Raw genomic sequence first — 16,032 nt, 5'->3', positions numbered from 1 at the left:
TGAGAAACATTGATCAGTTGCCTCCTTTACTCACCCCAACAAGGGATCAAACCCACAACCTAGGCATGTGCCCTGACTGGGAATCAAACTCGAAACCTTTTGGTGAATAGGATGATGCTCCAACCAATTGAGCCACTTGGCCAGGGGTGACTGAAAGTTTGAAGTCAAGGTTTCCTGCCCCTTATAACCAAACACCAGACATCTGTGCCGGGCAGAAGCGTTCACTGACCCATACAACTCGTTTGTTTCTTTTCTAGCTGAAGAAGACAAATTTTGCAAAGTGGAGAGTCTGAGAAAGTCTGAGATACTTCCAGAATATGCCAGGCATGTATATAAGTGTTTAGGGGGTACAGCATAGACGACTGTCATTCAGTTCCGAAGACTGCTAGAGTCATCCGTCTGGCCAGTACCTCTGGCCTCTGAGGCAAAGTGGAGAAAGGTTGGAGGTGTGTGGGGGAGTTTGGTCAGTTGGATCTACATTAGTTTTTCTTATCTTGTTCTTTTCTTAGTCTGTAAAGATGTTTTCATTTCAAAAGCTATACTGGTCCTCGCTGGTGTTGCTCAGTGTTTATAGAGTGTCTGCCTGAGGCCTCAAGGGTCTCAGGTTCCATTCTGGTCAAGGGCACCTACCTGGGTTGCAGGCTCAATCCCTGGCCCCAGTTGGGGGGCAACCAATTCTTGTGTCTCTCTCACATAGATGTTTCTCTCTCTGTCTCTCCCCTTCCCTTCCACTCTCTCTAAAAATCAATGGAAAAATATCCTTGGGTGAGGATGAACGACAACAAAAGCTATACTGTTTCTGCGTGTAATTCCTCCTCTTTATTTCTGCATTTGGACAGTTTCGAAGAAATAAAAGAAAGGATCCTGAATTTCTTTGACATCATTATAGCAAAAATGAGGCCGTCTCAGGAAGACATCATCCCCTTGGAGTCGTGCCAGTGCGAGGAGATCCTGGAGGTGGCCGTCATGCCGCTGGCCTACCATTTTCTGGCTCTGGGAGAGAACAGCAAAGCCTTGTATTACTTCCTCGAGGCCGCGTCCGCGCATCTCATCTTGGAGGATAACTACATGGTAAGCTGCTCCCACCCAGCTCTCCTCCGGGAGCCTGAGGCAGAGAGTTGGAGCAGCGGGGAGCACAGCGCTTCGCTCCTCATGTTCCTGCTACCCACCAGCACACCTTCCTTTGACAATCAATTGCTGACAGGAAATTCCAATCGATGTGTCTCTCTCACACTGATGTTTCTCTCTGTCTTTCCCTTTCTCTCCCACTCTCTCTAAAAATCAATGGAAAAGTAATCTCAGGTGAGGATTAAAAAAAAAAGGTGAGGACAAATTGCGAATAGCATATGCGTCATTTGTAGAAACCTGCCATGAATTGTGTCCCTATATTTGGGGAGGGAGGGCATATGTCATTCCCTGACATCTCTGCCTCAGACTCCCCTGCTCGGCCAGCTTCACAGACCTGAGGAGCATGGCCTGCGTCCTGGCCCCCAGGTGGCCTGCCCCAGAGCTTACAGCCAGCAGCCAGCCTCTGCCTCAGACTCCCCTGCCCTGGCCCCCAGGTGGCCTGCCCCAGAGCTTACAGCCAGCAGCCAGCCGGGGTCTGCCACCGCAGGCCAACCAACCCTGCACCTTAGATTTGCATAACATTTAAAATAAAACCCTTCCCAATGTCAGGAAGCCCCAGTTCTCTCAGCATGTATGTTAAGAATGAAAGTCTCCTTGGCACATTTGATACACATATGTAGGCCAGGGGGACAGGGCCAGTGAGTCCCAGGAAGACAAGGTTTGGGGAGTCCTGGGGCCAACTTGCTAAACCTGTAGGGAGTGAAATGCCAGAGAGACAAGGATAGGATGCTGAGCTCAGAGCAAGGTGCCAGAATGTGCCATTGGCACCCTTCTCTCCCAAAGTCTGGTAAGACCAGGGCTGGCCACAAACTCATGTCTCCCTCCTGCCTCCCACTCGTGTCCATTGGGTTGCAGGAGACGTGGGGAGAGGAGCTTTAGTGCTTCACCTCTTCAGTCTGACCTTGCCTTGGAGGTCACATGTGCCAGGACGCCCTGCCTCACAAAGTCATAAGAGGTTGAGGATGAAGTGAGGAGCGTTGCGCAGGGCCTTTCCTTCCTCTTCCATTTCCCCAAAGATGGCCCTGGAAAGGGACAGGGGATGAGGCATAACAGGTCCCAACAGCAGAGACCAGCTTCTCGTAGGTGTGGGGCTGTGTCAGGGCCATGAATGTGTTGTTGGAAATAAGGGAGGTTGGGGATGGAATTACTCAAAGGAGAAATTTCAGGTAAGGGGACTTATGTGACAACATGAAGATGTGGAGATTTCTGATCCAGTGGACAGAGATGGGCATGAAAGTGGACAGAGATGGGCATGAAAGTGGCCCCTGTCTTCAGCCGGTGTTACCCATCCTGTTCCTGTCTAGACTTTGGAGGACCTGTCTAATCAGGAGTTGGGGTGGAGGCGGAGAGGAGACCTGAAGTGGCCCCCGGTTCCCCTCCTTCAGTGGAGTCTGGGGCGATGGCCCCTCTGTGGTCTGGGTCTCTGCTGACTCAGCACCTCCGATCTTTGCAGGCATACACATATTTGAATGAGGGAGAGAGGTTGCTGAAAATCCTCAAGAAAGAAAAGTCTTGGAGTCATACTTTTGAGTCTGCCACCTTCTATGGCCTCAAAGGTCAGGTAAGAAACCATTAAAAACACAATTTTTCTGTGATTTTCCATTGGGGCTGTACATAGAAGAAGTAGACACCACCCCTGTACTTTGTACATCCTCCCCCATCCTCTACCCCAGTTCCTTTTCCAAGACTCCAGAACCCCAAGCGCCAGGACTCAAACCTCCTCACTGTCACTTGCCAGCAGCAAGGTCTTCCTTGTCTTTCTTGACATTGTTATGAAATGTCCTAACAGACCCCCAAAATGGGCATGAATGGCTAAACATTTTCTCCAAGGTAGAGGATTCACACCAAAAACGCTAAATGCTAGTCATTCAACCATCCTTCCACGCACACATCCAGGAAACACCACTATGCACGGGGCGGTTGCTCCGGGACATAATTTACCGTCTTCTGATTAAAATTCCAAAAGGCTGTCTTGTTGGAACACACCAACTAAGACCAGAATCACTGCTTTCCCTCCTTCCTGTAGGTCTGTTTTAACATGGGCCAGATGGTACTTGCCAAGAAAATGCTGAAGAAGTCGCTGAAGCTCCTCAACCGAACTTTCCCTTTCAGCTTCATCTCCATGTTTTTCTATATCCATGTTGAGAAAAACAAACATCATCGTTATATGAATCAGCAGACCCCAGAGAGCTCTCCTCCAGGGTAAGGGGAGGAGCCGGGGAGAGCTGGGTTCTTGTCTCACTCCCTGAGGAGGGAGATCTACACATAGACCAGCGGTTAGACCCCAGAACAGTTGTGGAGGCCGGACCTCTGAGATCGGGGTGCCAGCATGCTCGGACAAGGGCCTTCTTGGGGTCACAAACTTCTCATTGTGCCCCTACGTGGTGGAAGGGGCTGAGGGGCTCTGTGGAGCTCATAATAACACAACCCCCTGCAGAAAGGCTCCACCCGCATGACCTGATCACCTGCTCATGTCATCACTTTTGGGGGTTCAGTTTCAGCAGATGAATTTAGGGGGGTGCATACAGACCATGGCAGAATGCAGTTGTTAAAATTAGGCAGTTCCTCCACTGACAGGCTCAGCCGCCGAGAGCAGCGTGCAGTGGAGAAAATGACACGCTGGAAGGCTGGGCTGGAGGTGGACGAGTGTGGATCTTAGCTGTGTGACTTGAGGCTCACCTCTGCTTCTGTAAAATGGGGTTAATTACGGTCACACCTTGGTTCTCGAACGTCTCCCATCTCGAACAACTTGCTTTTCAACCCGACAACCCTTTCAGGCTGATACCTATACATCAGTCACGTGTCTCTCAGAGGAGAGAATGTGCGAGTATGAAAGAGTGTATTCCATCCACCCTTCCATTTAGTTTACTGATAAATCTCGTGTTGTTTACATCTCAGGAAATTGTGCTGTGAAAATTTGTGTGTTTTCTTGCTGCTTATTATTATTAAATACGTACAGTAAGTCTCCAGGGGTCCTGAGAAGGTTAGTGACAGCAGCAAAGTGAAAGGAAAACTGTGATAACAACGATAGAGCTTAGACATGCACTGCGTATTGGAAGGTTAAAGCAGGGACTCATTCAGGGTCTGTAACAGATGAATTCAAGTCACATTATTTCTAATGTGGGGAAAATGCTTCGGCTTTCTAACAAATCGCTTCTCGAACAGCCTTCTGGGATGAATGAGGTTTGAGAACTGAGGTTCCACTGTACTCCATCCACCCTTCCATACATGGTTGTCATCAGAATCAAATGTGGTTAAATGATAAAAGGTGTTTTCTTAAGTAGCTTTACTTAAATGCCAATGACCGGACTGCTGATTTATATAAATAATCTTAATCCTCACAAGGTCGGTATTCTAGTGCCCATTTTGAGGCGAAGAACATGTGTTCAGAACACTGACGCGCTGCTGGCGAGGGGCGGCTGGGGCCTGCGCTCCCTGCAGCGAGGGGCGGTGCTGACCCCTTCCTGGGTGACCGCCTCCCATCCTCCCTCTCCCAGGAAGAAGCGGCTGGCGGAACTGCACCTGCAGGTCAACTGCTTCTCCCTGCTGTGGAAGATCTACAGCTTGAACTACTTTTTTCACTACAAGTACTACGCCTACCTGGCAGCTCTGATGGAAATGAACACTGCCCTGGAAACACAAGATGACTTCCAGGTAGGGGGCTTCTGTGGCTGCTTTGTAAATTTCTGCATCTCATTTGGCAAGACAAGCCTGGCAAGAGCCAGTCGGGTCTCAGAATCACAAGGACCAACACCTGCCTCCCACACGCCTGCTCTGAGGCCAGCGGGTCAGCACTCTGGTCCCAGGCTCCTTACGCACCTCATGATTCTCGAGGGCCTCAAAGAGCTTTGATTTCTATGGGTTGTATCTATGATGTTATGATATAAAAAACAAAAACATATTTCAAATATTTGTAAAATAATAAATCCATTACATATTCATACAATTAACATTTCCATAGGGGGGGAAACTATTTCTCTAAACAAAAAATTTAATGAGAAGAGTGGCATGTGCTAAGTTTTCGCAAATACCCTAATGCCTGACTTCCTGGAAGACAGATTCTCACTCGGCTTGTTGCAGAATTTACCAGGCGGCCGGAAAACACACACCGGGTGCTCAGAAGATGCAGGAAAAACCCTTTATTTGCAGATGTACTAGGACGGTGACTCGGGAGTCGCTTTCCAAAGCCTGAGCACCGGATGTGGAGGGTCTCTCCCGTTTATCCCCTGGGTTTCTGTCTCCCCAAATACAGACCAGGCTTCCGGACTTTTCGCAGGCTTTGCAGTCCTCTGTGGGTTGGGGTGGGGGAGGTGAGATTACACCCAAAGGCCTGGCCTGGGGGTGCCAGTGACCTCCCCGGGCTAAGCTGTTAAATTCTTGGTTTGTGGCCCTTGTGAACTGGGAGTATTTAGGGAAACAGATTATTGCCTGAGGAAGGGGTAGTGACTTTATAGGCTAACAAGAGTGTGCATCAGGATACTGGTTACTGGCACAGATTCAGATTGCTAGCGCCCCTCCCCCCCCCAGGTTGTCCCCTATACTCCCTCTCAAGCTCCCACCTTGCTCCCTCACACCGCTCTCCCCTGGAAAACCTATGTACCTGTGAGAGAATGAGGGTGAAAAAGGAAAGTGCCAAATCATGACTCAAGTGTATAAGACTTTACCAACTCACGAATTAATGAGAGAACTAGTAAAAGTTACCACTGGGTCCAAGGAGAATTCCATTTATGAGCGGATGCGAAACATCTCATCAAAGGGCAATCATCACTGTGTTCCACCTCCATTTCCATTTCTATGAGAAAGTCGCTGACGTCAGTTTCCTGTGGCATCCGGAGTTATAAAACAGGCCAGAGACAGAGATGAGCAGAGACAGCAGTGCCGGGAGCTGGACAGGACACCCACTAAGTTTTGTGGTTGTCCCCTCGCCCATTTTGATCCTTCACTATTTTTCCCAACACAAAATGCCTTAATATAAAGAAATCAGCTTAGACCTCTGTGTGTCCTTCCCGAAAGGGTCTCAGGGTCCACACAGGGAGAAGCCCTAGTCTAGGTCATAAACTGGAAAGTCCTTGATTAGATGAAGAAAACTCCAGGTCACATGATCAAGAAATGATTAAGCTGCCCTGGTTGGTTTTGCTCAGGGGTTAGGGCATCAGCCCGCTGACTGAAGGGTCTTGAGTTCGATTCCTGATCAAGGGCATGTACCTCAGTTGTAGGTTTGATCCCTGGTCCTGGTCAGGGTGCGTGTGGGAAGCAACCAATTGATGTGTCTCTCTCACATCGATGTTTCTCTCTCTCCCTCCCCACCTTCCTCTCCTTCACTCTCGTTAAAAAAATCAATGGAAAAAATATCCTTGGGTGAAGATTAAAAAATAAATGATTAAGCTAAATCCAGCTCATCTAATCAAAGAGACCTGGTTCCTTTATAAAAGTCCATCAAGTCTGGGCTCCTGGAACCGTCATTCCTTCTCAGAGCCATCAGTTATTAAGTGAAATGGCGCGGAGCACAGTACATGTGGGATGATTAAATCCCACCGTTAGTTCCTTTCAGGAGGCCAGAGAATGCAAGAATTTATAAGGCCCATCAGATTGGGCTTCTGCCTGTGTCCTGTAATCCTCTCCTAGCTCCCGGGCCCCTAAGGGCCGCTTTTGGTTGCTAGATATCTAAGCTCCGTCATCTAAGGGTCTCTGCTCTGGTTGTCTCCTTGGCCTGGAGTGCTCATCCTGTGACCTTGACTGGGCTCTCTACTTTGCAGCTTGAAGGTCGCCTCCTCAGTGATGCCTTTCTTGATCACCTCACCCATTCACTGTCCAGCCTGTCACCCTATTTTAGTGGCTGATTACTACCTGACATTCTTTTTCGCTCCTTAGTTAGTGTGTGGCCTGTGTGCCCCCTACCAGTGTGTCAACTTCGTGAGAGCGAGCGGGTGCCTTGCTGTTGTCTTGTTCAGTGCTGAGCTCTGAGAACGGTGTCTGGCACCTACTGGTGCTCAACAAGTATTTATTGAGGGAAAGGCTTTACTTCTCTGACACGTTTGGGGCTTTCTCCTAAAAACGTGGTGGAGTTGGGGGGCAGTGGAGGGTAAGATGGAAAAGTCAAGGTTGAAAGCTGAATCAGTAGACACTGTTAAGGAGATGGCTGTGCCTGAGGGCAGAACAGCTGGGGACGTGCTCCCCCGTGTTCACACGCAGGTGAGGCGGTGAGTGCAGCAGAACAGAAGGAATGAGTGTGAGAGCTTAGCTTCCAGGACCCACCTGCCTGGGTGTGACCACCTGCGAGCCACGTGCCTCCGGGCATGACTTTCTCCCAGGAAGTGAAGCAGTTGGACTGTTCTCTTGGCCCCTATCCAGGCAGCCCCAGACTTTACTGCAGTTTGGACTTTTCATTGCCCAACAGCCTCCTCTCATCCACCATCATTTCTGGCCATCCTTCCCTCCTGGTAGCGCCATTTGAAACATGCTCTAAAAAAGCAAACTAGCTTCTCTTTTTCATTAAGTTAAAAAGCGACACGTGCCTGTCATAAACACTACAGAAATGCATAAAGTGAAAGTCAGGTCTCTCTTCTCCCTCTAATCTGTTGTCCACCCCAACAAGGGGTAACTACTATTTACACTTGGGGGTGAGTCCTTCTAGGGTCTAGGCTCTTTGCCATGTAATCACATCGCCACACATATAAGCCATTGCTTTTATTTTTTCACAGAAATTGAAATTCTTGTTTAACGCCTCTGAGGCAAGAGGGGCCATCAAGCTTGTCCTGGGTGGTTTGGGGAAGAGGCGGCAGAAACTCAGTTTAATTTCTGTACCAAAGGCCAGGGCGCGGCCAGGTGGCCAGTGCCATTCTCCAGCAGATACTGGGCAGCTTCTCCCGGCTGCCTGCGGGGGCTCCATCTCGGTCTTGCCCTCTCTCCCCCATCTGCCATTCCAGATCATTAAGGCCTACCTGGACTACTCGCTGCATGAGCAACTGGCCAGCCAGCACATCATGTGGTACAAGAACGAAATCATGGCCATGGAGATCATCTTAAACCTCCCCCTGAAGGCCGAGGGCATTGAGATCATGGCATACATGGCCGACACACTGGGCTGCAACAAGTACTTGATGGGTCATTTGGACTTGGCCATTGACTTAGGTAAGGGCGGGCTGAGCCAGACAGGACACCCGGATATAAGTAACACCCAGAAATCTACCGGAATTGTTTTCTCCTCAGGCTCTCGGGCCCAGAAGATGTGGGCACTGCTCCGGAATCCCTACAAACAATATAAGGTCCTCTGCTGGCTCTGTACAAGTCTTCGCCTGAAAACCAAGTATTTATCTTAAAGCATTTTCCAAAATTAGGGGGAGGAAGCCATAGTGATTGAGTGTTCTGGGCTCACTACCCTGGCCATCAGGTGGGTTAGGGAGGAAGGTGTACAGCAAGATGACGTCACTGATCATCATCATCATTATCCTTTGGAAACCAATGCTCTTCCCCAGAATTCTTCCACACTTAGCCTCTCTCTCTACTCTGGCCAGTGACTGGAAGAGGGTCAGCTAGCCATCCCCACTGTGGGCATCAGGTGGAGGGAACAGGAAAAGCCTCCTGGGGGAAGTGATGCCCAGAGACTAGCAGCCAGGATCAGAGGCCCGAGGTGGCTGAGCCTGGTCACCCCCACAGGGAGGTCCACGAAAGCACAATTTGAACGAGGAGTCGACTGGAGATTTAGGGGTGGGTTTGAAGCTTTAGGGTTGCATTTGGTCCTGAAGTGCCGGGCAGGACCGAGACTGGACCAGGACCGGGCTTGATTCTCTTCTCCCTGAATCTGACCTCAGGTACAAGCAGCTGATCCAGGTGCTGGGGTGGCTGTGGGACCTCTCTGTATCGGAAGAGCACATCATCAGCAAGGCGTTCTTCTACTTAATCTGCCTGGACACCATGCTGTACTCTGGTGAGCCTACAAGGGACCGGGGGGGGGGGGGGGTGACACTCGTGTTGGACTGGGGTGGCAGCGGTCAGGGCTGAGGCTCCGGGTCACTAGGTTTCTGGCCAGAAAGAGGAGAGGACAGGAAAGAGGAGAGCCTGGTGTTAAGAGGTGAGGGCCGTCTGGAAGGTGCAAGGATTGTGACCAGCAAGGAAGAGAATTCAGTCTGGAGGACGATGTTGTCGGCCATAAGCTGCCAGTTAGTGTCCCATCAATTCACACCCAAGTGACAGTGACTGACAGAGTGGCTTCAAGTCTTTAAATAAGGCATTTAATTACTCAGGACATTCCGAGTAACTTAACGTCAGGTGAGAGTGGAGGGTCAGATTGCTGATGGGAGTTCCGGGCAGGTTCCCCCTAGTAGGCAGCGCTCAGGGCACAGGTGAAATCAGAGGGGCCCTGGGTCGGGCTTCCTCACCGGGTTTGGAAGGGGCAGCAGACACCGCTGTGGGTGGGGAGGCTGGGTGAGAGACCGGCAGTCCCGGGCGGCACTCGGCCAACTCCTTGGGCTCGAGCAGGGAGGGCTGGCTTGTACCCCGCTCCTGCCTGGTCTGCACACACATCCACAAAAGCTGGGCGCGGCCACCACGGGCAGTGCAGCGACGTGTCTCTGTGCCAGGCCACTCTGCTGCCTTCTGTCGATCTCGGGTATGATTTATAAATCCCCGAGTCCCCCTGGACTCACAAAGAAATCTGAGGTGCGGCCTCTCCCCTCGGTGGGAAGTCCCCTGAGAGCCACCGACCCTCAGCAGAGCTCTCCCCCTTCTCTCAGGGTTTGTTTACAGGACGTTCAACGAGTGTCTGGCATTCATCCAGGAAAACGAGGACAACAGGATCCTCAAGTTCCAGAGCGGGATCCTCCTGGGACTGCACTCGGGTGTGGCGATCTGGTAACCGTGGGCCGCCTGTCACTAAAGCCCCAACTCTGAACCCATTCAGTCCCGCAGGAGAGTTCTTTGAGATTTATTTTTTTTTAAAAAAGGAAAAAAAGTAAAAGTATTTATAAATCATCCCCGAGACAGATAGAGGCGTCAGTGGCCTGACACTGAGACACCAGGGAATCCCCTGCTAGTTCGGGCCCCTCCCCCACGACGGGAAAGAGATGCTGCCTCAGTTGTAGGCAAGGCAACCAGCATGGCCGATGCACCTGTTACTCTGTGGTGCTCTGGAGACCAGAGGAAAGAACACTCGACCCCGAGGAGGGTGAGGTTGAGGGAGACGAATAAAGACCAGCACTTGCCCCTCCCCAAGATCCAATCATGCCCACAAACGTTGGTAGAGCTGGTGTTGGAGGGAGTGGCTGATATCTGCAAGCGAGTGGGCTTCTTAATATTGAACTCAGCAGGGAGCAGTTCTTGAAAGCTCCAGTTTCGCCCACAGAGGCAGAGGGAAGAGCATTTCCACGCTCGCTGTGGGCATCACTGGCTCTCCAGGTGGAGGGGTGGGTACTGAGCTCCACCCGCCTAATTCCTCTCCCAAAGTCTGCCATCAACCAAGTCACTCCTTATCATCAGAGGAGGGAGGGAGGCCGGGCAGGGGCAGGGAGCTGTGGGCCAGTGAGGGCCGTCACGTCAAGGCAAGTTCAGGGGTGAGGGAGAAGCAGGCCTGTACCCCGCTAACCCAGTGAGCCTGAGGCTTGGTCCTTTGCCCTGTTAAGCGTCTAACTCAGCAAGCCTGCAGCCTTGGCCTTGGCTTCAAGGCAGATGACCAGTAAGGCTCAGAACATGCATGGAACTTCTTCCCTAGCTACCCCAAGACTGGGAGTCATTCCTGCTCTACTTCCCATCTCAAATTACATGTGCAGCCCTGTTGCCCGATATTTAGAGGTGCCGTGAAGAGATTAAATGACAATATGGGACATTGCTATGCGGAGTGCCACAAACTAGAGCTGTTCCCATGTGAATAGAGACCTCCTCTTATCAGAATGCCTGGGTGGAAATGAAAGCCCCCAAATGAATTACCCTTGCCAATGGAAGTCCAAAGTCAAATTAACTTGCCTATGTGAGTTCCAGTTCAAGGAATCTAAAGTCCAAACGTCGTCCTAATTTATTATTCTACTCTGCAAAGCTCTTTCAACAGCTGCGGCTTTGGCATCCCCCGGAGAGCTTCTTCACACAGTCCTGGTCCATCCCGAGTCTGCTTGATGCAGCAGATCTGAATGGGACCAGAAAGCCTGCATTTCTAAGGAGTATCCACCTGACCCTGCTGATGCCAGTCTGTGGCCCGCACTTGGAGTAGTACTGGCTAAGGCCACCTCATTATGGATTTGGAGCAATTTCTTTAAACCCTAGAAGTTATAGCTCCAAGTGTCTGATCGGCTTCACTTTTTAGAGTTCAAAGAGTTAAATCAATGGTGGCTAATAAGGCCGGCGTGTTCCCAAGGGTTCTGTTCATCTCAAAACTTCCCATTCTTCCCTTGTCCATACCCCATAACGCCCCGCAGTGGGCTTCCGGGAGTCTGGGACCACCTCGGGAGCGACCAATTCGAGAAATGCTCCCCTTCCAAGGCTGACGCTGACTTTTCTTGTTCTCTTGTGGTGGCGCAGGTATGCCAGACTCCAGGAGTGGGACGACTTTCAGGTATTTTTCAATAAAGCTAAAAACCTAGTGCCAAGAAGGACGCCCACAGCTCTTTACTTCCACGGGGTCTGCAGGTACTTGGAGGCCCAAGTTCTGCACCTTCAGAAGCAAATCGAAGGGCAGTCTGAGAGCGCGCAGGACAGCGGCGTTGAGCTGCTCAAGGTGAGGCTGCCCTCTGCCTCCTGAGTGGGCTTCTGTCTGCCTCCGGTGACCACGGCTCACGTACCTCCATGCTGTAAGCGATCTCATAAGCTTTCCGGAGAGCACTCCGGCCACATGCTTGCCTGTCTTCACACCCTTTGTCCCAGCAGTGCTTCTGGGGACTGTCCCAAGGCAAACGAAAATATATCCATGGAGATGCTGATCTCAAAACACTAGGAGAAAGCAAACACTTACACACCCTTCAGAGACTATGGGTTAACTTGGGGATGGCACCTTTAAACACGGGGCATTTCATATTTTAAAATCTGAATTTCTGGCCGAAACCGGTTTGGCTCAGTGGATAGAGTGTCGGCCTGCAGACTGAAGGGTCCCGGGTTCGATTCCGGTCAAGGGCATGTACCTGGGTTGTGGGCACATCCCAAGTAGGAGATGTGCAGGAGGCAGCTGATCGATGTTTCTCTCTCATCGATGTTTGTGACTCTCTATCTCTCTCCCTTCCTCTCTGTAAAAAATCAATAAAATATATTAAAAAATAAATAAATAAATAAATAAAATCTGAATTTCTGACCCTTCTTTTAAAACCTGGAGTAGATGGCAACCAGAGGCCCTCACTCCTGAAGGGCAGCTATTGGCTGGACGTGACAAGGTGACACTTAGGGCACACTTTCTCCAGTGCGAGGTGACCCCTATGCTGCTCAGCTACACCAGCCTGCTCACCTGTGTCACTTGCCTGGCTCCTGTCAATATTTAAATTCATGAGCCCTGATGTAAAGGAGCCATGTCATTAAAAAATGTTCATAACAGGAGGTTAAATGAGAAAAACAATGTTACCCTGCCATGTGATTAGTATGATCCTAACTGTGGTGGGTGTAAGTGTGTGTGTGTGTGTGTGTGTGTGTGACTGAGTGAGTGTGTGTGTGAGAGAGTATGAGTGTGTGTGAGCATGTTTGTGAGTGTGTGAGCCTGTGTGAGAGTGTGTTGTGTGTGTGTGTGAGTGTGTGTGTGAGCGAGTGTGTGTGAGCGTGTTTGTGAGTGTGTGAGCCTGTGTGAGAGTGAATGTGTGAGTGTGTATGGATGTGTGTGAGAGTGAGTGTGTGTGTATGTGCGTGTGTGTGTGTATCTGTGTGAGAGAGAAAGAGAGAGAGAGAGTATAATAAAATAGTGAGAAAGTGTGTACCCAAATTATTTCCTTCTGGATGCTAGGGTTATGGGTGATTCTTACATTTTTTGCTGTTCTTTTCATTTCCCCTGGAAATCTTAAATAATCAACTTACATTGCTTTGGTAATCAAAAGGAAACATCTTTTTTACGAAGTGGTTGTAGGGAAAGCTAATGGGCTGTTAGGCCACACCCCTTTGCTAGGGGCTGGGCCTCTGAGGACACCTGGAGTTGGAAGAAGACGTGAGCAGCAGGAGGCAGATGGGAGAGACTTTATTGCAGACCAAGTAGCCATCGCAGACACAGGAGCCATCAAACAAAGCAGTTCTTGCTGACACGGTAGCAAACACAAAGCAGCCTTGCACCAGCTGCTCAGAAACATACTTTTATCCCAATTCAGACAAAAGAGGTTCTTGCCAAATCATACGATCAGCATTTGGGCTGTAGAAAGGCACCTGCACAGTACGCACAGGGACACTGCCGGTCATTGCCCTGCACCTGCAGGTAGTAAATGGCCTTTAACCTTTTATTTTATTTTATTTAAATATATTTTTATTGATGTTTTACAGAGAGGAAGGGAGAGGGATAGAGAGTTAGAAACATCGATGAGAGAGAAACATCGATCAGCTGCCTCCTGCACACCCCCTACTGGGGATGCACCCGCAACCAAGGTACATGCCCTTGACCAGAATCGAACCTGGGACCCTTCAGTACGCAGGCCGATGCTCTATCCACTGAAACAAACCAGTCAGGGCAACCTTTTAACATCCGGTCCCCACATGAGTCACCCATTTCGCACTCTGGGCCTGGGTTCCACCTGCCATTCATCGTCTTACCTCCACCCCTTCCTTAGCCAGTCCCTGTAGGTTTTCCTTGATTGCATATATCCTTGAACTGTCCCCAAATCATCTGTGGAGGAAAAACTGCAGCCAAGGACCCCTCTGGGATTCTTTTTTTTTTTTTAATTTATTCATTTTTTTTAAATATATTTTTATTGATTTTAGAGAGGGAGAGGGATAGAGAAATAGAAACATCAATGATGGGAGAGAATCATTGATCAGCTGCCTCCTGCACGCCCCCCACTGGGGATCAAGCCTGCAACCCAGGCATGTGCCCTTAGCTGGAATCGAACCTGGGACCCTTCAGTCCGCAGGCCGACGCTCTATCCACTGAGCCAAACTAGCTAGGGCTCTGGGATTCTGACATGCTGTCTCTTCCTCAGAACTTGGAGAGCACGGTGGCTCAGAACACCACGGGCCCCGTCTTCTTATCGAGGATGTACCACCTGATGGCCTACGTGTGCATACTCATGGGCGACGGGCAGAACTGTGACCTCTTCCTGAACACAGCCTTGCAGCTCGCGGAGACCCACGGGAACGTGCTGGAGATGGGCTGGCTGAACCTGAACAGAGTGCGTGCCAACAGCCAGCAGGTTGGGGTGGGGCGGGGGGGACCACGGGGGCGGAAGGTGGGGGGTGCTCACCCTTCCGAGAAGCCGGGAGCTGAGCACTGAGGTTTCGAGGGTGTGGGAGGCCTCGGGAGTCTTACTGCGAGGGGTGACATGTCCATAGCTCAGGCGTGTGCACCTCCTCTTCCCCTCTGAACTCTCATGGGCTCTCCCTCCCCTCCATATCCCTTGAGCCAGATCCAGGCGCCTCTCTTGTGGCTCTCACCACTTTACAGTTCGTGTTCCATCTGAGTGCATATCTTTTCTCCCCTCTGAGAAGCAAAAACCGCACTCAGTACCAAGCGCAGTGCCTTCTGCTCGGGGTCAGTGGAATAATGAGTGAAAGTACAGGTCTCCATGTTTATTTACAGTCACGTGTCGGCAGTTTGGGCAGAAAAATTCATTCTTTGTGGCTCCACATAGTTTTAAAAGCCCAGAGATATGTGAGCCGGGTCTCACTGGCAGGGACACCGACCGGCCCGTGTTCTCTCCGCCCCCTCAGGAATGGTGGTACTCAAACTCCGAGCTAGCCAAGGACCAGTGGACGCAGATGGCCCTGAACCTCCCCTCGTGGGACAGTATCATATCCGGCGACGTAAACGTGCAGGACATTCAAAAAAACAAATTCCTCATGAAAGTGAACATCCTGGACAATCCTTTCTAATGTTTCCTGAGAGAGGAGAGATTTCAGTGACTCATCTCCATTCCCACCTTCCTCTGGCCAGCGCTCCGGGCCCCACACTCCCTCTTCTGCTCACAGAGCCAGGCCTGATGGCTTCCTCCGCCCGGAACGTCCACCAGGGCCGCGGGCCAGTGCTCCCTTCTCCCGGCTCCACACGCATCGCCTTCGCCTTTCACGCTGTATTCACTCCCCCTGGTCGTCCCAGCCCAAGCAGAACTAGCACGGGGAGGGGATGGTGGGGGGGAGTAAACTGAGATGGAACATGTTGGGACAGATACATTTCTAGTTAACCTATTAAACTGAAAATGTTTATTTGTAAATGTCCAGCTGTTCTGTCTTGTGTGTGTAGCACAGGTTTGCAAACAGCAAATTCTCGTCACGGTTTGCGAGGGCGAGACTGGAAGAGACACATTTCACAGAGCCTGGCGGCAGCTTGAAGCCCTCTCACCACCTGCCCAACTGCCTATCTATGGGAGTGAAAATTTTAAAATGGAACGATTAGCAATTTTGATGCGGGCATCTTTTATACATGCATAGCGTTGCACATTTTTATATTTAACAAAGCGGTAGCGTGCATGTCCCAGATGTCAGAGACGCTGCCTGGAGCCCTCCTCCCCCCGGTCTGTGGGCAGAAGAGCAGCTCTTCCTGGCTTTGGCGCCTCTGAGGACCCCTGGAATCCGGGCAATTCAGCCCATCTCTGCCCCAGGGCTCATGTTCCCCACGCAGGTGGCCTCCTCCGGCAGGTGCACACGGATTTCCCTTTGTTGAGTCCAGTCCCCTTCTGATCCTGGAAGGGGGTTCCTCCGATGAGCGCGCCCCGACCCTCAGTCATTTCCGTAGGCAGTGCCCACACGGCGTCCCTTTAACAGGCCAGCGTTTCGTTGTCCTTCTGCGAAGGGCACAGCTGTGCATTT

At 50.7% G+C, this 16,032-nt stretch overlaps 1 protein-coding gene across 1 annotated transcript in view; it reads left to right on the top strand.

Annotated features, from left to right (window-relative positions):
* The window catches only part of ADCY10 (adenylate cyclase 10), a 56,250-nt gene extending 40,936 nt beyond the window's left edge, over positions 1-15,314 (top strand). Inside the window, exons 22-32 of the mRNA XM_023763265.1 lie at positions 771-1,071; positions 2,582-2,689; positions 3,155-3,330; positions 4,626-4,782; positions 8,055-8,259; positions 8,338-8,434; positions 8,940-9,055; positions 9,861-9,978; positions 11,635-11,830; positions 14,211-14,399; positions 14,938-15,314. Of these exons, the coding sequence (XP_023619033.1) occupies positions 771-1,071; positions 2,582-2,689; positions 3,155-3,330; positions 4,626-4,782; positions 8,055-8,259; positions 8,338-8,434; positions 8,940-9,055; positions 9,861-9,978; positions 11,635-11,830; positions 14,211-14,399; positions 14,938-15,099 (1,825 nt within the window). The 3' untranslated portion in view covers positions 15,100-15,314. The remainder of the gene's footprint in view (positions 1-770; positions 1,072-2,581; positions 2,690-3,154; positions 3,331-4,625; positions 4,783-8,054; positions 8,260-8,337; positions 8,435-8,939; positions 9,056-9,860; positions 9,979-11,634; positions 11,831-14,210; positions 14,400-14,937) is intronic.
* Positions 15,315-16,032: the final 718 nt, after the last annotated feature.

The sequence above is a fragment of the Myotis lucifugus genome, unplaced genomic scaffold (assembly GCF_000147115.1).
Source record: "Myotis lucifugus unplaced genomic scaffold, Myoluc2.0 scaffold_279, whole genome shotgun sequence".
NCBI lineage: Eukaryota > Metazoa > Chordata > Mammalia > Chiroptera > Vespertilionidae > Myotis > Myotis lucifugus.
The sequence above is the reverse complement of the archived record's forward strand: the minus strand, read 5'-3'. Positions and strand labels throughout refer to the sequence as shown.